The sequence below is a fragment of the Balaenoptera borealis genome, assembly GCF_965194805.1.
Source record: "Balaenoptera borealis genome assembly, chromosome: 7".
NCBI classification, from domain to species: Eukaryota; Metazoa; Chordata; class Mammalia; order Artiodactyla; family Balaenopteridae; genus Balaenoptera; species Balaenoptera borealis.
The window spans coordinates 123008179-123023975 of NC_138864.1; the positions used below are offsets into that span (position 1 = coordinate 123008179).

The following is a 15797-nucleotide window of genomic DNA, read 5'->3' on the forward strand; positions in this document are numbered from 1 at the left end:
CTACATTTTCAGAGAAACACAGCTTACTGGTAAGTAACCAGGTTCCTCTGAGGATGGATAGACTTACATCAACCAGCTGGTACAATAGGCGACTGTGTGGCTGGACCACTGGGAGCTGGAGAGGGAAGTCAAGCCAAAAATAGTAGTTGTAGGAGTACACAACCAAACTGAGACTCTTGGCAGAAGGCTGGTTCCAAGTAAAAACTGTGTTATGGAAAATCGTAGAGGGAAGAGCAGGTGAATGGCCTGCAGGGAAGGGAAAGAAATTAACACACCCTACTATGTGCCAAGCACTGTGCTAGAGACTTTACCAAAGTTAACTTCTTTAAAATTCACCACTACCCTAGGAGGTAGGTATGACTCCCCATCTTACAGTGGGACATCCCAAAGGGCAACAGTCATAGCCATCCGGTCTCTCAACAATCTTTAACATTAGAAGGGTTAGGTCCGACTTCCGTATAGTAGGGGGAAAAAATACACTCAGTTAGCCAAGCTAAAATTATTCTTGGATCCTGGTTGGTCCATTTAATTCAAGCCAGAGACACAACGAACTGGTGATGTTGTCTAATATCCTTTAGCTTTTCCGAGTAAAAACAATAAGGAACTGTCTCACATCTAAGGTGTATGAAAGAAAGCATCAGCTGCCACCCAACTCTAGGGAAAAGCTGAGGATGATTTCTGAAACTACCCATATTCTTCAAGATTTGAGTAGAGAAAAGATGACACACCAAGTTTTAAATTAGCTAGGCCTTCTGGTGAAAATGATAGTGTACATAACTTAATTTCAGACTGCTTTTATGTGAAGTAAGTACTGAAGAAAAAAACTGGACTGAGGTTAAGTATCAGGTCTGGGTCAAGAAAATCTCATAGTAGAAGTGAGTTCCTAACAAGGTTTACAAGGATGATTAGGAGAAGGGTGGTTAAAGGAGAGGGTCAGAAATAAAACATCCTGATCAGATCTTGACACAGACACACTTAATTAAAGCAGCTAATCAAGGGCACTGGAGCTAAGGAATACAAGAGTGGTTCATGCCAGACTGTAAATTATTTCCATTTCTGCTGCTAGATATGTATGTTGCAGAGCCGTCCGGACGGGGGGGAACCTCCACCAGCAACACAAGGCTCCTGCTCTGAGCTCACTTAAGAACAACAGAAAGATGCCACCCTATAAGCATCAGTCCGGCACTTCTTCCGGGGCGGGGCTGGGGGGGCACATACAGCATTTCGCACAGAACAGGTAACATGTGAAGAACAGTTTCAGGAAGTTTGGACCCTGAAAGCTCTTCCCTGCGTCCTAGCTTCAGAAGCCTGAGCCCGAGTAAAGAGGTCATAAATCTATAAACCTAGTTAATATAGTAACTACTAAAAACCCAATGCAGTCTGGGTCTGAAGAGGGCTGTTAGGGTAAATCATCTCCTCATAATCTGCAGTTTTGCTAAAATCCTGGAGATCAGAAACAGAACAATAGTCACAGGACATAAGTTGGTAAAACTACAAAAACACCCAACGCGGCATGTAAAGCACGTAACCAGAGCCACGTTTGTCCATGACATGCAAACTCAAGAACCTAATTCAATAATAGTCCTGCGAGTGGCAAATAAGACCATTTCTATCATTGAAAAAAAAGAAAGTAAACAAAAACTAAGAAGCAGAACAAAGAATAAAGTCATGGTTTCCATCAGCTGTGGCAGCACAGCCGTTGTGAAGCCTCGCTCCCGTGAGTGGACGTGGGGCTGAACGCCACAGAGCAGCAGAGCCATTGGCTAAGGTAAAAAGGCAGGACGGCCACCGGACCGTAGTCTCAGAAGCGCAAAGCCCTTGCTCAGGTGCTAAACCTGCTCCGTGACCACCAAATCACACAGGCCAATTCTGCTGATCTTTGCAAAACAGATTTATAACCACTCCCCAATTGCTCACGGATTGATCATTTAGTGAATCGTGCTGAAACAACAAAGCCAAATAGAAAAAAAAAATTGAAAACGCAATTCCCCACTCACTCTTTACACCAAAGGAAATTCCAAATAGGTTAAATGATGTTAAAATATAAAAATGAAAACTAGAAGGAAAGATGGATAATTTATAATCTTGAAGTGGAGAAAGGCTTTGTAAGCCTTAAAGAAACACAGAAATCAGAAGAAGAAATTCTAATTTGACTACATAAACATTTAAAACTTCTGTATAACCAAAACATACCAGAAATAACATGAAAATGGGGGGGAAAATCTGCAGAACAGATGATTAAAAACTAGTATTTATAATATACAAAAAGTCCTTAAAAATCATAAGAAAAAGTCCAACCCAATTTTAAAAGATCCAAGACAGCCAACTCATAAAAGAAATATAAACAAACAATAGGTACTTAAAATTAACTTCACTGATTAACAAAAGGAGAGCAAATTACAATAATGTTTTACCTATCACACTGACAAAGATTAACATTTTATGTTGGGAATATAGATAAACAGACCCCACTATAAACAGCTGGTGAGAGTGTAAATGTAAAACTTTTGGGGGTCAATCTGGTAATAGCTATTAAAAATTTAAATATGCATATCCTCTTGACCTAGTAATACTGTTTCTAGAAACTTTTCCTACAAAATTACTCAAAAGATGCAAAGATGTGTATGAAGGATATTCACTGAAATGCTAACTGCAAAAGGAAAAAATAAAAACCTAAATGTTCATCAATTATGAATAGGGCAATTAATTATGGTAAATCCACAGGACCAAGCACTGTGCATTGTTGAAGATACTGAAGACCTGGACAGATGTAAAGTGATGGCCCCAAAAGGCAGGCATGTTTTATCTGGGAATAACTTTTTAAAATAAAATATATATTATCATTATAATTAACATGTTATAGAAAAAGAAATCTGAGAGAATAAAAGTCACAGGGCTTGGACGGACAGGACCTTTTGCTCCTGTTTCATATATTTGTGTTATTTGAATTTTTACAGTTAATATTTTACAATGACCTTTTAATTGAAGAAAAAGATAAAGAACAAAAGTTTCATTAACCCAACAGATATTCACATTAGCTAGTATTGAAAGTGCCTCATCGGTTGCCAAGGTAGCTCATGAAATCTGCCCAACCCTCTCAAAATGGTACTCAAATAATATTCTTTTACAAAATCTAGTAAGAGAAGATAAAACAGAATCCTAAGCAGTGGATTTAAGTCAATCCAAATTATCAAGCTAAATTGTGATAGTAGTTCTAGGTCTAATAAAATTTTCTTATTTCTTCAGAGCAATGAACACTTTTTAACATTGCAGACTAGATAAGCATTTCTTTGAGTTTTGGTTCATTCTGTTTGTTTTCAAAACAGCTGTCAAAATTTGGTTTTGTATTTTGAGGACAGACTTGATCTTTGTAATGGTCAATTTAACAATAAATTTTAAAACACAAACTGTATACACAGTGTTCTTGGAGAAAAACAGCAAATTAAACACAACTTCTGGTTTATTTAGTAGTACAAAATAAACATTTGACATTTTTGAAAAGTTCACTTTTTAAACTTAAGATATATAATCTTAAATTTAAAATATGAACTCAAACATCCTACGTGTATGATATATCTTTAATATATGATAATAATATATAAACTCAAACAACAGAAGTGATCTTTCTTTTTTCTAAATGGCCTTTTCAGAAAAGCATAAAATGCTTATATTAGCTTCCTTTCAAAAGCAAAGGAACACCTCCTTATGGTCATTTAAGTAATATTCCATCTATTTCAGCCGAAAGAAAGCCAGAAAGGAAAGCAAAGGCTGCCGTGATTTGAAAAAGTGACATGGGCAGGAAGGACTGGCAGAGTTAACACAAGATTCAACCAACAGATGGTTCAGAGACAAAGAGCAGCAGAAAGCAACTAAGAAACCAGTTCCTTGAGGAACCAAGAAAGGATGGATATGTTCAGACTGAGAGTAAAGACACACACCTGGGAGAACCACTCATCAATGTCTAAGACATGAGAAAAATGACCCAGCTCCCTGCCACACCTGCTCAAATGCTGGGCAGGACATACTGGTCCTGTAATCCTGAAACTCACAAAGGAAAGAAAGCATGTTACTGTGTTGAAAGTTGGGAGTATATTTAAGTAAAGACCACTACACACTGGGTACACCAGCATGTTATTTCTTCTTTGTGTATAGTAACTAAATTTCTATTTACAATTAACTGAGGAAAGTGCATTACCACGTCAATAAATAATGCAATCAAGTGTTTACAGGTAAACAAGACAATGTTTTTCTTCTCCTTCAACAAAAATAAGCCCAAATTGCAAACTTACGAAAGAACTTACACATTCTGTGTCATGAAAGAAGCCCCCCCACCCCGAAAAAAATTCATTTGCAAATATCAAATGATAGGTGATGAACTTAAAATTTTAAGATATCAATAGGAAGAGCAAACCTGTACGTACTGAAAAGTCCAAAAGACTTTTAATTCTTCATGAATATGAGGACTAGGAGGTCCTTCTGATGCTGCTTGTTGTATGCTAAACATTCTGAAGAAGCCCCACTTTTCTTACTCTTTTCATTAGTAAACAAGACACAGAATTCTTACAAGAACATTACATTCTCCTGGGAATCTAAAAATGCATATTGGCAGGATATTTTTAAATTATTAAACCAATCACACCACTTGCCCAGAAGACAGACATCATTTGAGCAAGCCTCCCTTTCACAGTCATAATACATACAAGTAATAAAAATCTTGATATGAAGACTCAATGAAAGGGAAAAGTGCCTTGTTGTTTTCAGCAAGAAATGGAAAATGCACAAAAAGAAATGCACTAGTAAGAACTACAAGAGTAACTCCTAAACCAGCTTCTTCATCAAAACTGGAAAAACAGACACATTAAAGAACATGATTACCAATGTGCAGACTTACAGAAGATAAAGTTCTTTACTGACTGATGAGACAAAGTAATGAATGTCACCTAGAAATAATTTTCTGACAAACAACCACATATTATGGCAATACGGCGTATATCCCTTGGCCTGTATCGTTTCATAACATTTTTAAGCTGAATGCTCCTTAAAAAGATAAACTGAAGAGCAAAGGAAATATATGTAACATATATTACAGTGACTGTCTTCAAGAAGTCAGAAGTATTTTTAAAAAGAGAAAATAGACACATACTCTGTATTAAGATCCTATGGGCAACACGGCTTAGGTTCTGTAACTTCAACACCAAAAAATAAGTACCCACAAGTCTCCTAAAAGCATGCATTAAGGAAACAACAGACTAAAGATGTGGTCTCCAGGTCGACTGCGGGGCTCCTTGATCTCAAGTCAGAATCTACAGCAGTCACTTCATTAGATCAGATAGTAAACTTGTCAGACTTTCTTTACTAAAATAACCTAGATAAAATTGGTCATTTTAAAACTGAGCTTATCCCCTTCTACAAGTACAGAAGGGAATAAAGTAGAAGACTTGAGTGAACGACTGAAAATTGTCATTGTATCATCGTCATGCTCAAAGAATTTAAACTGAAGACAGCACTTATAAAGGATCAGCCTATAAAAATAAGGACTTAATTAAAACAATGTTACAACAGCACTTCCAAATGTTGAAAGCCATGGACTTTCTAGGTGTTTGGGTCAACAGTGAAGTCCCAAATTCTGCCAAGCCTACAAGCCTATTACTAGGAAAGTCGTTGCAAAACAGGCTAACTTATTTATCCTCCTGCTTCTGACCTAGTTGACTCCAACTCTTAAAGCATATAAAAGAAACTGATATATTGCTGGAAATGCTCAAACTGAAGAAAAAATAACAGGGATATAGTCTCATCTGAAAAGTAAGGAGACTAGACAGAGATCATTAAAGTCCTTTCCAGCCCTAAAATTCTATTATTTATTGTGATAACACCAAGAAGCTTATCACAAACTGTATAAACCTTCAGCTTCCAAAAGTCAGTGATGATGGTTTTAAAGGGGCTGGGGGCTAGGAGGAGTAAAAGACGAATCACTTCAAGCAGAACCAGTAATTAAGAGTGGCTCAAAAACAAATGTGCTTTGACCAGAGTTCCATGCAACAAAACCTAAATTCCTGAGACTAGGGGTTACTTTCCTCCTTTTCTCCTCCTGTTTTGTGAAAATGTTTTTTCTCAACCTGCATGGGGTACTAAGTTTAGAAAAACACTTGTTTCATTAAAATGCTAATTTCTTCTTACAATTTCTCTCATGAACTCAATAAAAAGTTAGGTATCTTTACATTCAATGACTTTTATCTCCACTTGACAAAATTAAAAGCAAAATTCAATTAGTAAATACTCATTTGAATAAACTGTACTCTTAAATTTAACACCAAAAATTGTATCATGAGCAATTCCGGTTGTACATAAATAATGAACTTTAATAATTTCTTAATGTGTCTGAGCAAAGTGTACTCTTCCAGGCCCACATCAGATCATTAGAGCAAGGAAACTGACTTTAATTCTCCTAAGGCTCAGTTTCCTCACCTGGGAATAAAAAAGTGGTAATACAACCATCACGAAGACAAAATGAGGTAGAGTAGTACCTAGTGCAGTGCCAGAAATCATTACTGATGTTAACTTTTATTATAAATGTAGGTTGGGCTTTCAACAGCATTTTGAGATTTGTAATGGGTGGCAAAATTAAGTATTCCATGTGTTCCTACTTTATTTCTCCAAATTTCTAAAATGTATCCCTCTGGAGAGAAAAAAACGAGGTTTCTTTTTCCTTCACTTCAAAATTTCCAAAAGGTCACTTTCAAAAGAATTAGAGGCTGCATCCTGATCCCTTTTGAGAACATTCTGACTGGCATAGAAAAGAATCCCTTTCACCCTTAGTATATTAATTAGTCATTTACCTCTAATGTGTAGGTCCTGACCTGTTGCAGATGACTGGAAGGTGTTAATAACATATAATACATATTTATACAACTGCAAGTCAGAGCTTAAAGAGCTGTCAACTGACAAAATGCATAAATAACTAAGGATCATCCCAAGCCATATGTGTCACCATCAAGACCACCAGCACCATCACTGAAATCACCACTAGGACCGTGTCTGTAGCATAGACTGAGCTACTATGATAGCACTGACCAGTCTCTGAAGCCAGTGCATCACACAATCTCAACAGGTCTCATAAGACAGCAAATTAGTGCTTGATTATTACAATATCATATAAAAAATGACTGCTCATTGAAAACATTATTTTAGAACAAATTCCATTGTTTAGATGCCTTCCATGTTTAGACACCCAGGTCAACAATCATCTACTACATGGTATAATCTAAATTTCAAATCACTTTCTTCCCTCTTTTTGCTTCCATGCCCTGAATTCAAATAGCATTCCATATCATATGCCATGTCTTCCTGCATAAAACAGGTACTTAAACAGAAATGCTTTAACCAAAATCCTACTGATTGGTTCTATACTATGTAAGTTTCTGCCATTTTCTTTTCATCTTGCTGCCACTATGTTTTAATGTGTTATCTCATTATAAAATCTACCATAGATTTATTGCCTTCCTTTGAAAACAGTAATTTTTTGGAGTGATTAAGATCTACCTCGTTCGTTCAAAAAAATTCTATTAAAAAAGGAAATTCTGACCTCTCAACCCCAAATTTAAAAATTCTTATAGAGAGAGCCTTAGAAGTTGGACAAAATGTATAATAAGAAGCTTGTTTACTCCATGAGTATGGATGAAAAAGAACCATTTCTTACAGCATGGCTAATTCATATGAAGGGGGAGGAAAAAAGACAACTGTGCATCAGAAAGCCTTGCTCTAACTTGTGATCTGATGAGGACATTCGAGAGTATTTAAAGTTCTTTTTTAATGAACAGTCTTATAAAAATCTAGGAATCAGTTGCACATTAAAAAGAAATAACAATAAAACAAGGGACATCCGAGGTCAATGGCCTCCTCTCGATAACCAACCAACATTCCAACAGCAAAAACCAAAATGCACTGATAATTCATACAGCGCGTGAGTTCACCAACCTCCCTGGTCCCGCGCAATGAGCTCACAGAAGTCAGGATGTGCACAGGCTGGATCCTTCGCTGTTTCCATTCTTGGTTTAAGATTTCTGTTCTTTCCAGAATTTTCTGACGATTGGAACTAAACATACTCTTTAAAAAAATGAAGGAGAGGAGAAAAGAAATTGTTCATTGTTAGAAAATTTGCAACAGCTCTAATGAAGGTTAAAATTGAGTCATTCCTCAAAAGTATCAGGGACATTCCTTCAAAAGCATATGGATTTTACACTAAACTGTGGTTTCCCACGTTCAAATAATACAAAAACACCACATCTATTATTTTACTGAGAGTAGAAGGGGAATAGGAAATTATTTCCATCCTTTCTTTGTTAACTTTGTATATATCTATATTTTTTTTAAATCACAATGACTTTAGGAACACAGTACCATGAAACACATTCCTTTACATTTGGGTCCTGGGTCTCCACATGAAATACAAAGCTACACTGAAAAGATGGTGATTTCCAAGTAGACTGAATAACCATTAGATTAAAATCTTTCCACTTCACTAACGTGCATGGTACGATTTTTATGTTAATTAAGACAGACCAAGGACCTTAACTTCCAAGTTTTCATTTATCTTACAGTAAATTCCATTTACCCTTTCAAATTAAAACTTATCTTTAGGGGGTAAACCATCCTTAACTGTACCCGCATTTTCACAGAAGACGGAGGATACCTTGACTTCGTCAGCTCGCCTGAACCTCTTGAGCTGCCGCAGGCGCATGTACTCTGACTTTACACGCTTCCGCCAACACACTGGTCCCTTCTCAGATTTCTTCCCAGTCTGGCCCATGATTATTCTAAAAGCAATGGTTTCATATTAAAATCACTAATCTAACCAGCCTGAATATGACCACTTGTGTTTTAATCCCCAGCAAACTAACAATCAAAAGAAATGACACATAATTACGCTGTTGATATTTGCAAGAAGGGTCCTCATTTGTTCTGCATGGTGAAGTCCTTAAAAACATTTCATTCCAAGTATAAATTTTTATTTAAGACAACCTTTTAAAGACATTTTTATTTACAAAGATACTCCACTCCTAAACTGCAGTCATCCTACAGAAATGTGACCCATTACAGGAGTTAAGTATATACAGTTACGAGCTGTGAGATCCACACTTGTGGAGTGAAAAAAAATGTAGACACATATTCTAAGTTTTTCATCATTAAATTAGTTGCTACAGGCATAAATGAATGACTGAAAAAGATAAATCTGAAAAAGAAGTAAAATCTACATACAGCACCAAAGGTAGAAAATATACAGCACAATATGTGATAACTGTACAAATTAAAGTATTCCCCCTACACGCACTTTCAACCATGCTTCTCACCTTCAACACTGTGATGAAAGTCTGTGTTTCTGCCTCGTGCCACCTTTCCTCCCATGGGGGCTCCTCTGCTAGCCAGAGGAGAAGGAAGGCAGGGACCCCTCCCACCCCATCTGTGGTTGCAGAGGCTCTGGAAGCCGGTTTTGTGCAACGTGGGCTCGGCCTGTAGTCCACCGGGTGTCCAATTCACACCACAGAGTCTAAACGAGTGTCCTCTTCCAGAACATTTGTTCATCAAAGTGTTAAACTTGTACTTGTATCTTCAAAAGATTAGAAGGGCATTCCTCTATCGGATGGTGCAAAGGTGCCACATTAGGGATTTGTGCTTTAATTTATCTAAGCGCAATGGAAAGTCATAGAGCGTTTTAAGTAAAGGGGCAGGGGGAAGATTTACACTCTGGAAAGCCCAGCTGACCGCAGTGCAGCGGCAGGAGGGGCTGGAAGAGAGTAAAAGGCAAAGGTGAGGCCAGGTGAGCCTGGAAGGCGGGACTGACCCTAGACAAGCGACGACGCAGCTTCTTCAACGACACCGGTGATGAGAGAAAGGAAATGATTTCAAGAGTCACTTGAGAGCAAACATGGCAAGGATTTCAATATGGGGAAGATGGCTTTCTGGCTTGAATAACTGAGTAGGGTTTCATATACCTGCTTACATACAGCCCTCGGGCACAGAGAAAATTGCCTAAGGAGAGGAATTAGAGAAAGAAAAGGAACCCAGAGGTCAGTGGTAACTTTCTGTAGGAATATTCCACCACCAAAACCACGAAAAGAGAACACAAATGGTGGATTATTCAAGCTGAGAGAGGGGCAAAGAAAGCATGTAATTAATGATTAGTAAGAATCAGGCAATGAATATACAAAGATGAATGAAACGCAGAACTTGCCCTTGCGGCACTTATAACCTACCTAAGAAGGGCTAAAAGAACGGACTTTACAATATGAGATAAATATGCAGAAGTACTGGGGCTGAGGGTGGGGGACACAAGTAAGGAGATGCAGAAGGATGGCAGCAAAGTGACCACTCAACCTTAAAAGTTGAGTCGGGTTTCAAAAGGCACAGAGAGAACGGAAGGGGCTCAGGTAAGAGCAGCAGCCAGCTGGGTTCGGGGCCGTAAGGGCGGAGAGGGGCCGCCAGCAGACGCTGCAAACGAAGGTGGACCCCAAATTAGGTAAACAGCCCAAATTACAAGAATTGAGGGAACGAGAAGAATGAAGAGACTTCAGAACTTAAGATAAAGACAGTTGAATGAGATCACAGAGATAGGACTGAGTCCTGTAAAAGCTTCAAAGTGTAACCTTGCCTGGGGTGCTGAGTGGAACAAACATGACAGTCCTCAGAGCTGAGAAGACTAAACCCCACAGCAGATCCCAGCCTGGCGGAAACACAGAAAGTGGGGAAGAAGTTAGGAAGACGGTGAGGCCGGGCAAAAAGACGCCAAAGTTAGGGAGAGGCTGGAGCTTTATTCTAAAAATGACTTTGTGGCAATTTTTTACTTTCACATCTGCTGGTTAGTTAACAGATGAGCTCAGGTAATTCTATGCAAATTATTTTCAGACACTTAGCACTTCAAAGGCCTAGCTAGAAAGGAGAGGAATCAGAGAAAAAGGGATGATCTGTTGCATTAGCTCAGAAACTCATCACAACTGGTCCCATCTGCTGCTTCCACAAATTCTTGGTCCTGGGAGGCGGCACCACCGTGCCTGATAAAAACCCGCACTGGGAACACGGCTTTCGTTTTCACTGATGTGCAACCCGGATATCACTACAATGCATTTCTTAAGGTGCATTTTTTATGTCATGGTGAAGAGGTATCATTTCATTAGTTAGCACTTCATGTTTTCCACTGGAATCCTCCGTGCCTAACACGCTGGAATACCTTCTATGTGTTTCTACCATTAGTAACAACACCTCTGGAAAAGTATGTCAGGACAAAACCAAAGCTGTTACTAAACTAACAAGTTGCTCCATCAATGACAAAACACTTCAAAGTTGATTTGGAACCAACCTCTCCGTAAGAGGGCATGAAGGGATAAGTTTCCACGTTTATAAACTTCACAAAGCTCTTCCAAATAAAGAAGTAAGTGAAGGTTTTAAGCTATAGAATGATCTGGTAAATATACACAATAGAGAGGAAAAGAAAAAAGGACAGTGATTCATTTAGGGGAAATTATCAAAATATAAGAATCATGACCTCTGAATTAGGATAAGAAATGGAAGTGTACAGACTGTTCTTTAAAAGTATAGGAATAAGGGCTTCCCTGGTGGCGCAGTGGTTGAGAATCTGCCTGCCGGTGCAGGGGACACGGGTTCGAGCCCTGGTCTGGGAAGATCCCACATGCCGCGGAGCAACTGGGCCCGTGAGCCACAACTACTGAGCCTGCGCGTCTGGAGCCTGTGCTCCGCAACGAGAGGCCGCGATAGTGAGAGGCCCGCGCACCGCGATGAAGAGTGGCCCCCGCTCGCCGCAACTAGAGAAAGCCCTCGCACAGAAACAAAGACCCAACACAGCCAAAAATAAATAAATGAATTAATTAATTAATTTAAAAAAAAAAGTATAGGGATAAACAGGCAGATCCATGAAAAAAATAACAAAATTTAAGGCACCATTAGAAGGATGTTTTACATAAAACAAACTGCCTCCGACTATCACAGCATTTACAACGTATTAAAATCACATTTTCACGTTCTTCACCCCACTACACCCCCACTGGAAGTTCCTCAGTCTCAAGAACAATTTTTCTCCATTTGTCAAATCGCAGGCTGTGTGCCTGGCAAACAGATTTAAAAACAAAAAGCAGGTCTATTAGCACGCGCTGATCATGAGTCGCTGTGCCACAAGGTATGAGAGGAAGGGTGGCTGCCGCGCTGAGTGCGGCACGGGAGGGGGAGTCACCCCCCCACCGAGAAACCCGGGAGGAGATGCGTCTCAGGGGCAGTCAGGACCCTGTGGTCCAGCCGCCTTACCAATCAAGAGATCCTGAGCACAAAACCTGGAGCCTCTGGGTCTTCCTTAGGGAAGCTGATATTGCCTGAGAGACCTTATCCAAACAGTCGGGATATCATCACCTACCCCACAGCTGGGTGCAAACACCAGACACAGGCAGGCTCACCCACCTCTTAGGCCCGGCGTGCAGAGACTTCAAGCCTTCAAACGTGAGCTCCCCCTGCTCCTTCCCACCCTGAAGGCAGACAAATCAGCTCTTCTGACTATTTCCCACTATATCACAGCCCTGGAAGTATTAAGATACAGCTTGGAATACTCGTACATTAGCAGAAAGAAACTTTTATTAAAATGACTTGCTACTAAATGGATGGGGATTTGTGAAAAATCCAATTTTTAAATTTCCCACTCAAAAGATTTGTTTAGTTTCATAGGTGAAATGGCACGAGTATGATTTTTATCCAGGAAAAAAACAGCTTCTCTTATTCAAAACAGATTATAGCTCAAGTCGACCTGTATACAGTGAAACCACAACAACAGTTATGTTTTAATTCAAAAGACAAACCAGGTTATGGCGGGGAACCATCCAAACCTTAATACAATGTAGTAAAGCTTTACAGGATCACAAACATATAGATTAAATAAAATAAAGGAAAATTATACAGTCCAGAGTCTAATTTATGAATCAACCAAACTCAAACTGTTTTTGCCACCCTGCATCAGTTCACCTTCTCTGGGAACTTTGCACCCACCCTTCTCTAAGGACTGCCACCTCCATGGGAGGGAGCCCGAGGCCCCGGCCCACAGCCCCCTGTAGTTACCAGTGCAGGGATGAATACACAACCAGATGTGAAAGTCTCAGGAGGTTCCCTGCAAGGTCAAGAATGCTCACCCTTTCCACTTAGGTTTGAACCTGGAAACATGCTGCCTGAAGAACTGCTGGAAGCCAACTGCAACCATGAGAGGAGAGCCTGCAAAGAACAGTCAACAAGAGAAAAAGAAAAAACACCCAAAGCCAAGAAATGGACTCTAGTCCCATCACTGAGCCCTGACCAGGCGTGCTTTGCCAAACCAACTCCACAACTGTTCACAGTTATGTGAGCCAAGGAATTCCCTCTCTTTTACTTTAACCAGTTTGGATTAGATTTTCCGCCACATGAGACACAGAAGGGGTCTGAGGTACCGTTTTAATATTGAGATTATATACACAACAACACCTGAGTGAACAGAAGACAGGTTCTCGAGCCCTATTTCCTCATGGTCAACAGCATCGGCTCCACTCCCACGTGGTGAGGAGCTCCGCCCCTGCCCTGGGTTTGGACGGCCCTGGTGACCCCAAGACACACCTCTCTACCTCCAGTGACTGGGCCACACAGCACAGGAATCAGCATTCTTCTCCATCAAGTCCAACTCTAGTCTACTTGTGAGGGGTCTTTTCCAAAATAAGGTAACACTCCTGCCCCTCCTTACTCAGTTGCCAATGACTGAGGAATTAAAAAAAAAAAAAAAATGCCCTAGGCATTTTCAGTGCATTTTATGCCCCTCTTTAAAGGTTTTTCATTCCTAAAGGATTTGCCAAATCAAGGCACTCGCCATCTACTAGTCTTGCTGAGTTCTGCTTCTACTTGTCTGAAGAAAACTAAAAAATAAATTACAGGTACTACTTATCCTTCTCAACTAAGTCAATAGCATCAACTTTGACTCTAAACTGAAGACCAGACTAAGGAAGGTAAAATCCAAATTTAACAACATTTAAGTAATAATGATTGCAATATTCTCGATGTCCTTCCCTAACTGAAATTGCCAATTTTGAAAAATCACCAATCTTCCATAGTGCTTTTATATTTAAAATGCTTTGAGGGCAGCTGTTAGTCACATTTACCAATTTCATTTACTTTTTTAAGTTAAGATCCATTGCTTTAATAAACTCAAAAGGAAATTAATGGTAAATAAGATTCTGCGGGTAAGGCTAAGGGTTAGGGTTAGGAGAACTTAGAGAGACCTATAGATGTAACTCTTGGTAAGAGATAAAAATTAATAACCTAAGAGAAGTAGGTCTTACGCCTGAGGGGCTTTATGGAAAACACCCCCATGAGAAGGAGACTAGGAGTGAGGGGCCCAAGGAGGCAAGCGCACCGGGCTGCTGCCTGCGTCCTCCGTTCGGGATCCGCAAGGACAAGCGGACTCCACTGCAGGTCGCCACCCTGAGCCTTACAGCGACCCGCTCCAGGCTGGCCAGGCTCTGGCTCAGCAGGAAGAGCGCTCTGGCGACAACAAGGCCTGTTACGGACGTGGGGCAGAGAACGTGGGCAGCAGCCCTCTCCACTCCAAACTAAGTCCCAACAATAAACCAACAAGACGGCATCTGGTCCTATTAAATCCTAAGTCCTATCCACAACTTAAACAAAGGCAAGAGCACAGCCTGCAAAGCCAGCCTCCCTGGGTTGGACTCCAGTTCTCCTAGGACCGGCTGTGTGTGAACCTGGTCAAGTTCCCAAACCTTTTTGTTCCTCCCTCTCCGCGTGCTGTGAGGAGCGTCCTCGTCACAGAGTTGTCCTGAGAAGTCCACTCTTGTAAGGATGTAAGGCCGCAGGACAGCACCTGTCACAGCAGGCACTACACCATGTAAGTCCTGGCTACCATCACCCAACAGCAGGTGAGGAAGATCAGGATACGATATTCATATAAAAAAGTTAAGTTAGACAACAAATCAATGTGAAAAGTCATTTTCTTAAATGATAGACTGTATGCAAGTAAATAAAACCAAAACAGGATGTCAGGGGATCTCAGGAAGGAATACAGACCACACAATGAGTTGGGGTATATAAAAACCACATGAGATAAGCCCATGGAAACGGGTGGGGAGAAAAGGAGCCAACCTAGGAAACTTTGGAAATCTGTGTTTTGACTGGACAGAGGAAGGCTAAAGACGAAAAGAACTGGACAGAAACACTGTCCTCTAGTTAAGTTTTCTCACGGGTACCAGGGCCAAATAAGCAAGCGGTGGTGATGGACTAGAGTCAGAGACAGCAGCGTGAACTCTTCCATGTTCATACACACGCGGACAGGCGCAGGGAGACTCGCGTGCATCCCTGGGTGAGCAGACATGCGTGGGCTTCCAGGCTCCGCCCACAGAGCCCAGGAGCAGGACCCCCAGCGCCCACATCTTCCTCTCCTGAATCTCATTACCCAGCACAAGGAAGCCGGGCTCTGGATTAATGGCCGGTTCATGGGCTGGGACCGGGAAAATAGGAGAAAAGCCTGTAGCAGGAAGTAAGGGAATGCTGAGAGGATGAAAGGACGGGAACCAAACTGAAGGCACTCCCAGGGGCCAAAGCTGGAGCAATCTGAGCATCAAACTAAATCACAACGGTATTATAACCGAACTAATAAAATAAGTATCCATGAGTCTATGAGAGAAAGAAGTGATTAAATAAACAAGTAAATGGGGGCAGAGAGGCAAGTCTTTCTTACACGGAGTTCCAAAACCCATGTGCACACTTCCCGAGCC

The 15797-nt window shown here is 40.5% G+C and overlaps 1 protein-coding gene across 15 annotated transcripts in view; it reads right to left on the minus strand.

The window, feature by feature from the left end:
* The window catches only part of EZH2 (enhancer of zeste 2 polycomb repressive complex 2 subunit), a 63215-nt gene that overhangs the window by 29575 nt on the left and 17843 nt on the right, over window positions 1-15797 (minus strand). For 4 of the 15 annotated variants that reach the window (XM_082400481.1, XM_082400478.1, XM_082400468.1 and 1 more), the window contains exons 2-3: window positions 8690-8813; window positions 7975-8103 (exon numbers count right to left, since the gene is read on the minus strand). In XM_082400481.1, the coding sequence (XP_082256607.1) occupies window positions 7975-8103; window positions 8690-8806 (246 nt within the window). In that variant the 5' untranslated portion in view covers window positions 8807-8813. Of the gene's footprint in view, window positions 1-67; window positions 247-728; window positions 793-7974; window positions 8104-8689; window positions 8814-8923; window positions 8974-15797 lie in introns of those variants that run through there. The other 11 variants (XM_082400469.1, XM_082400476.1, XM_082400479.1 and 8 more) reach the window with 7 other exon arrangements.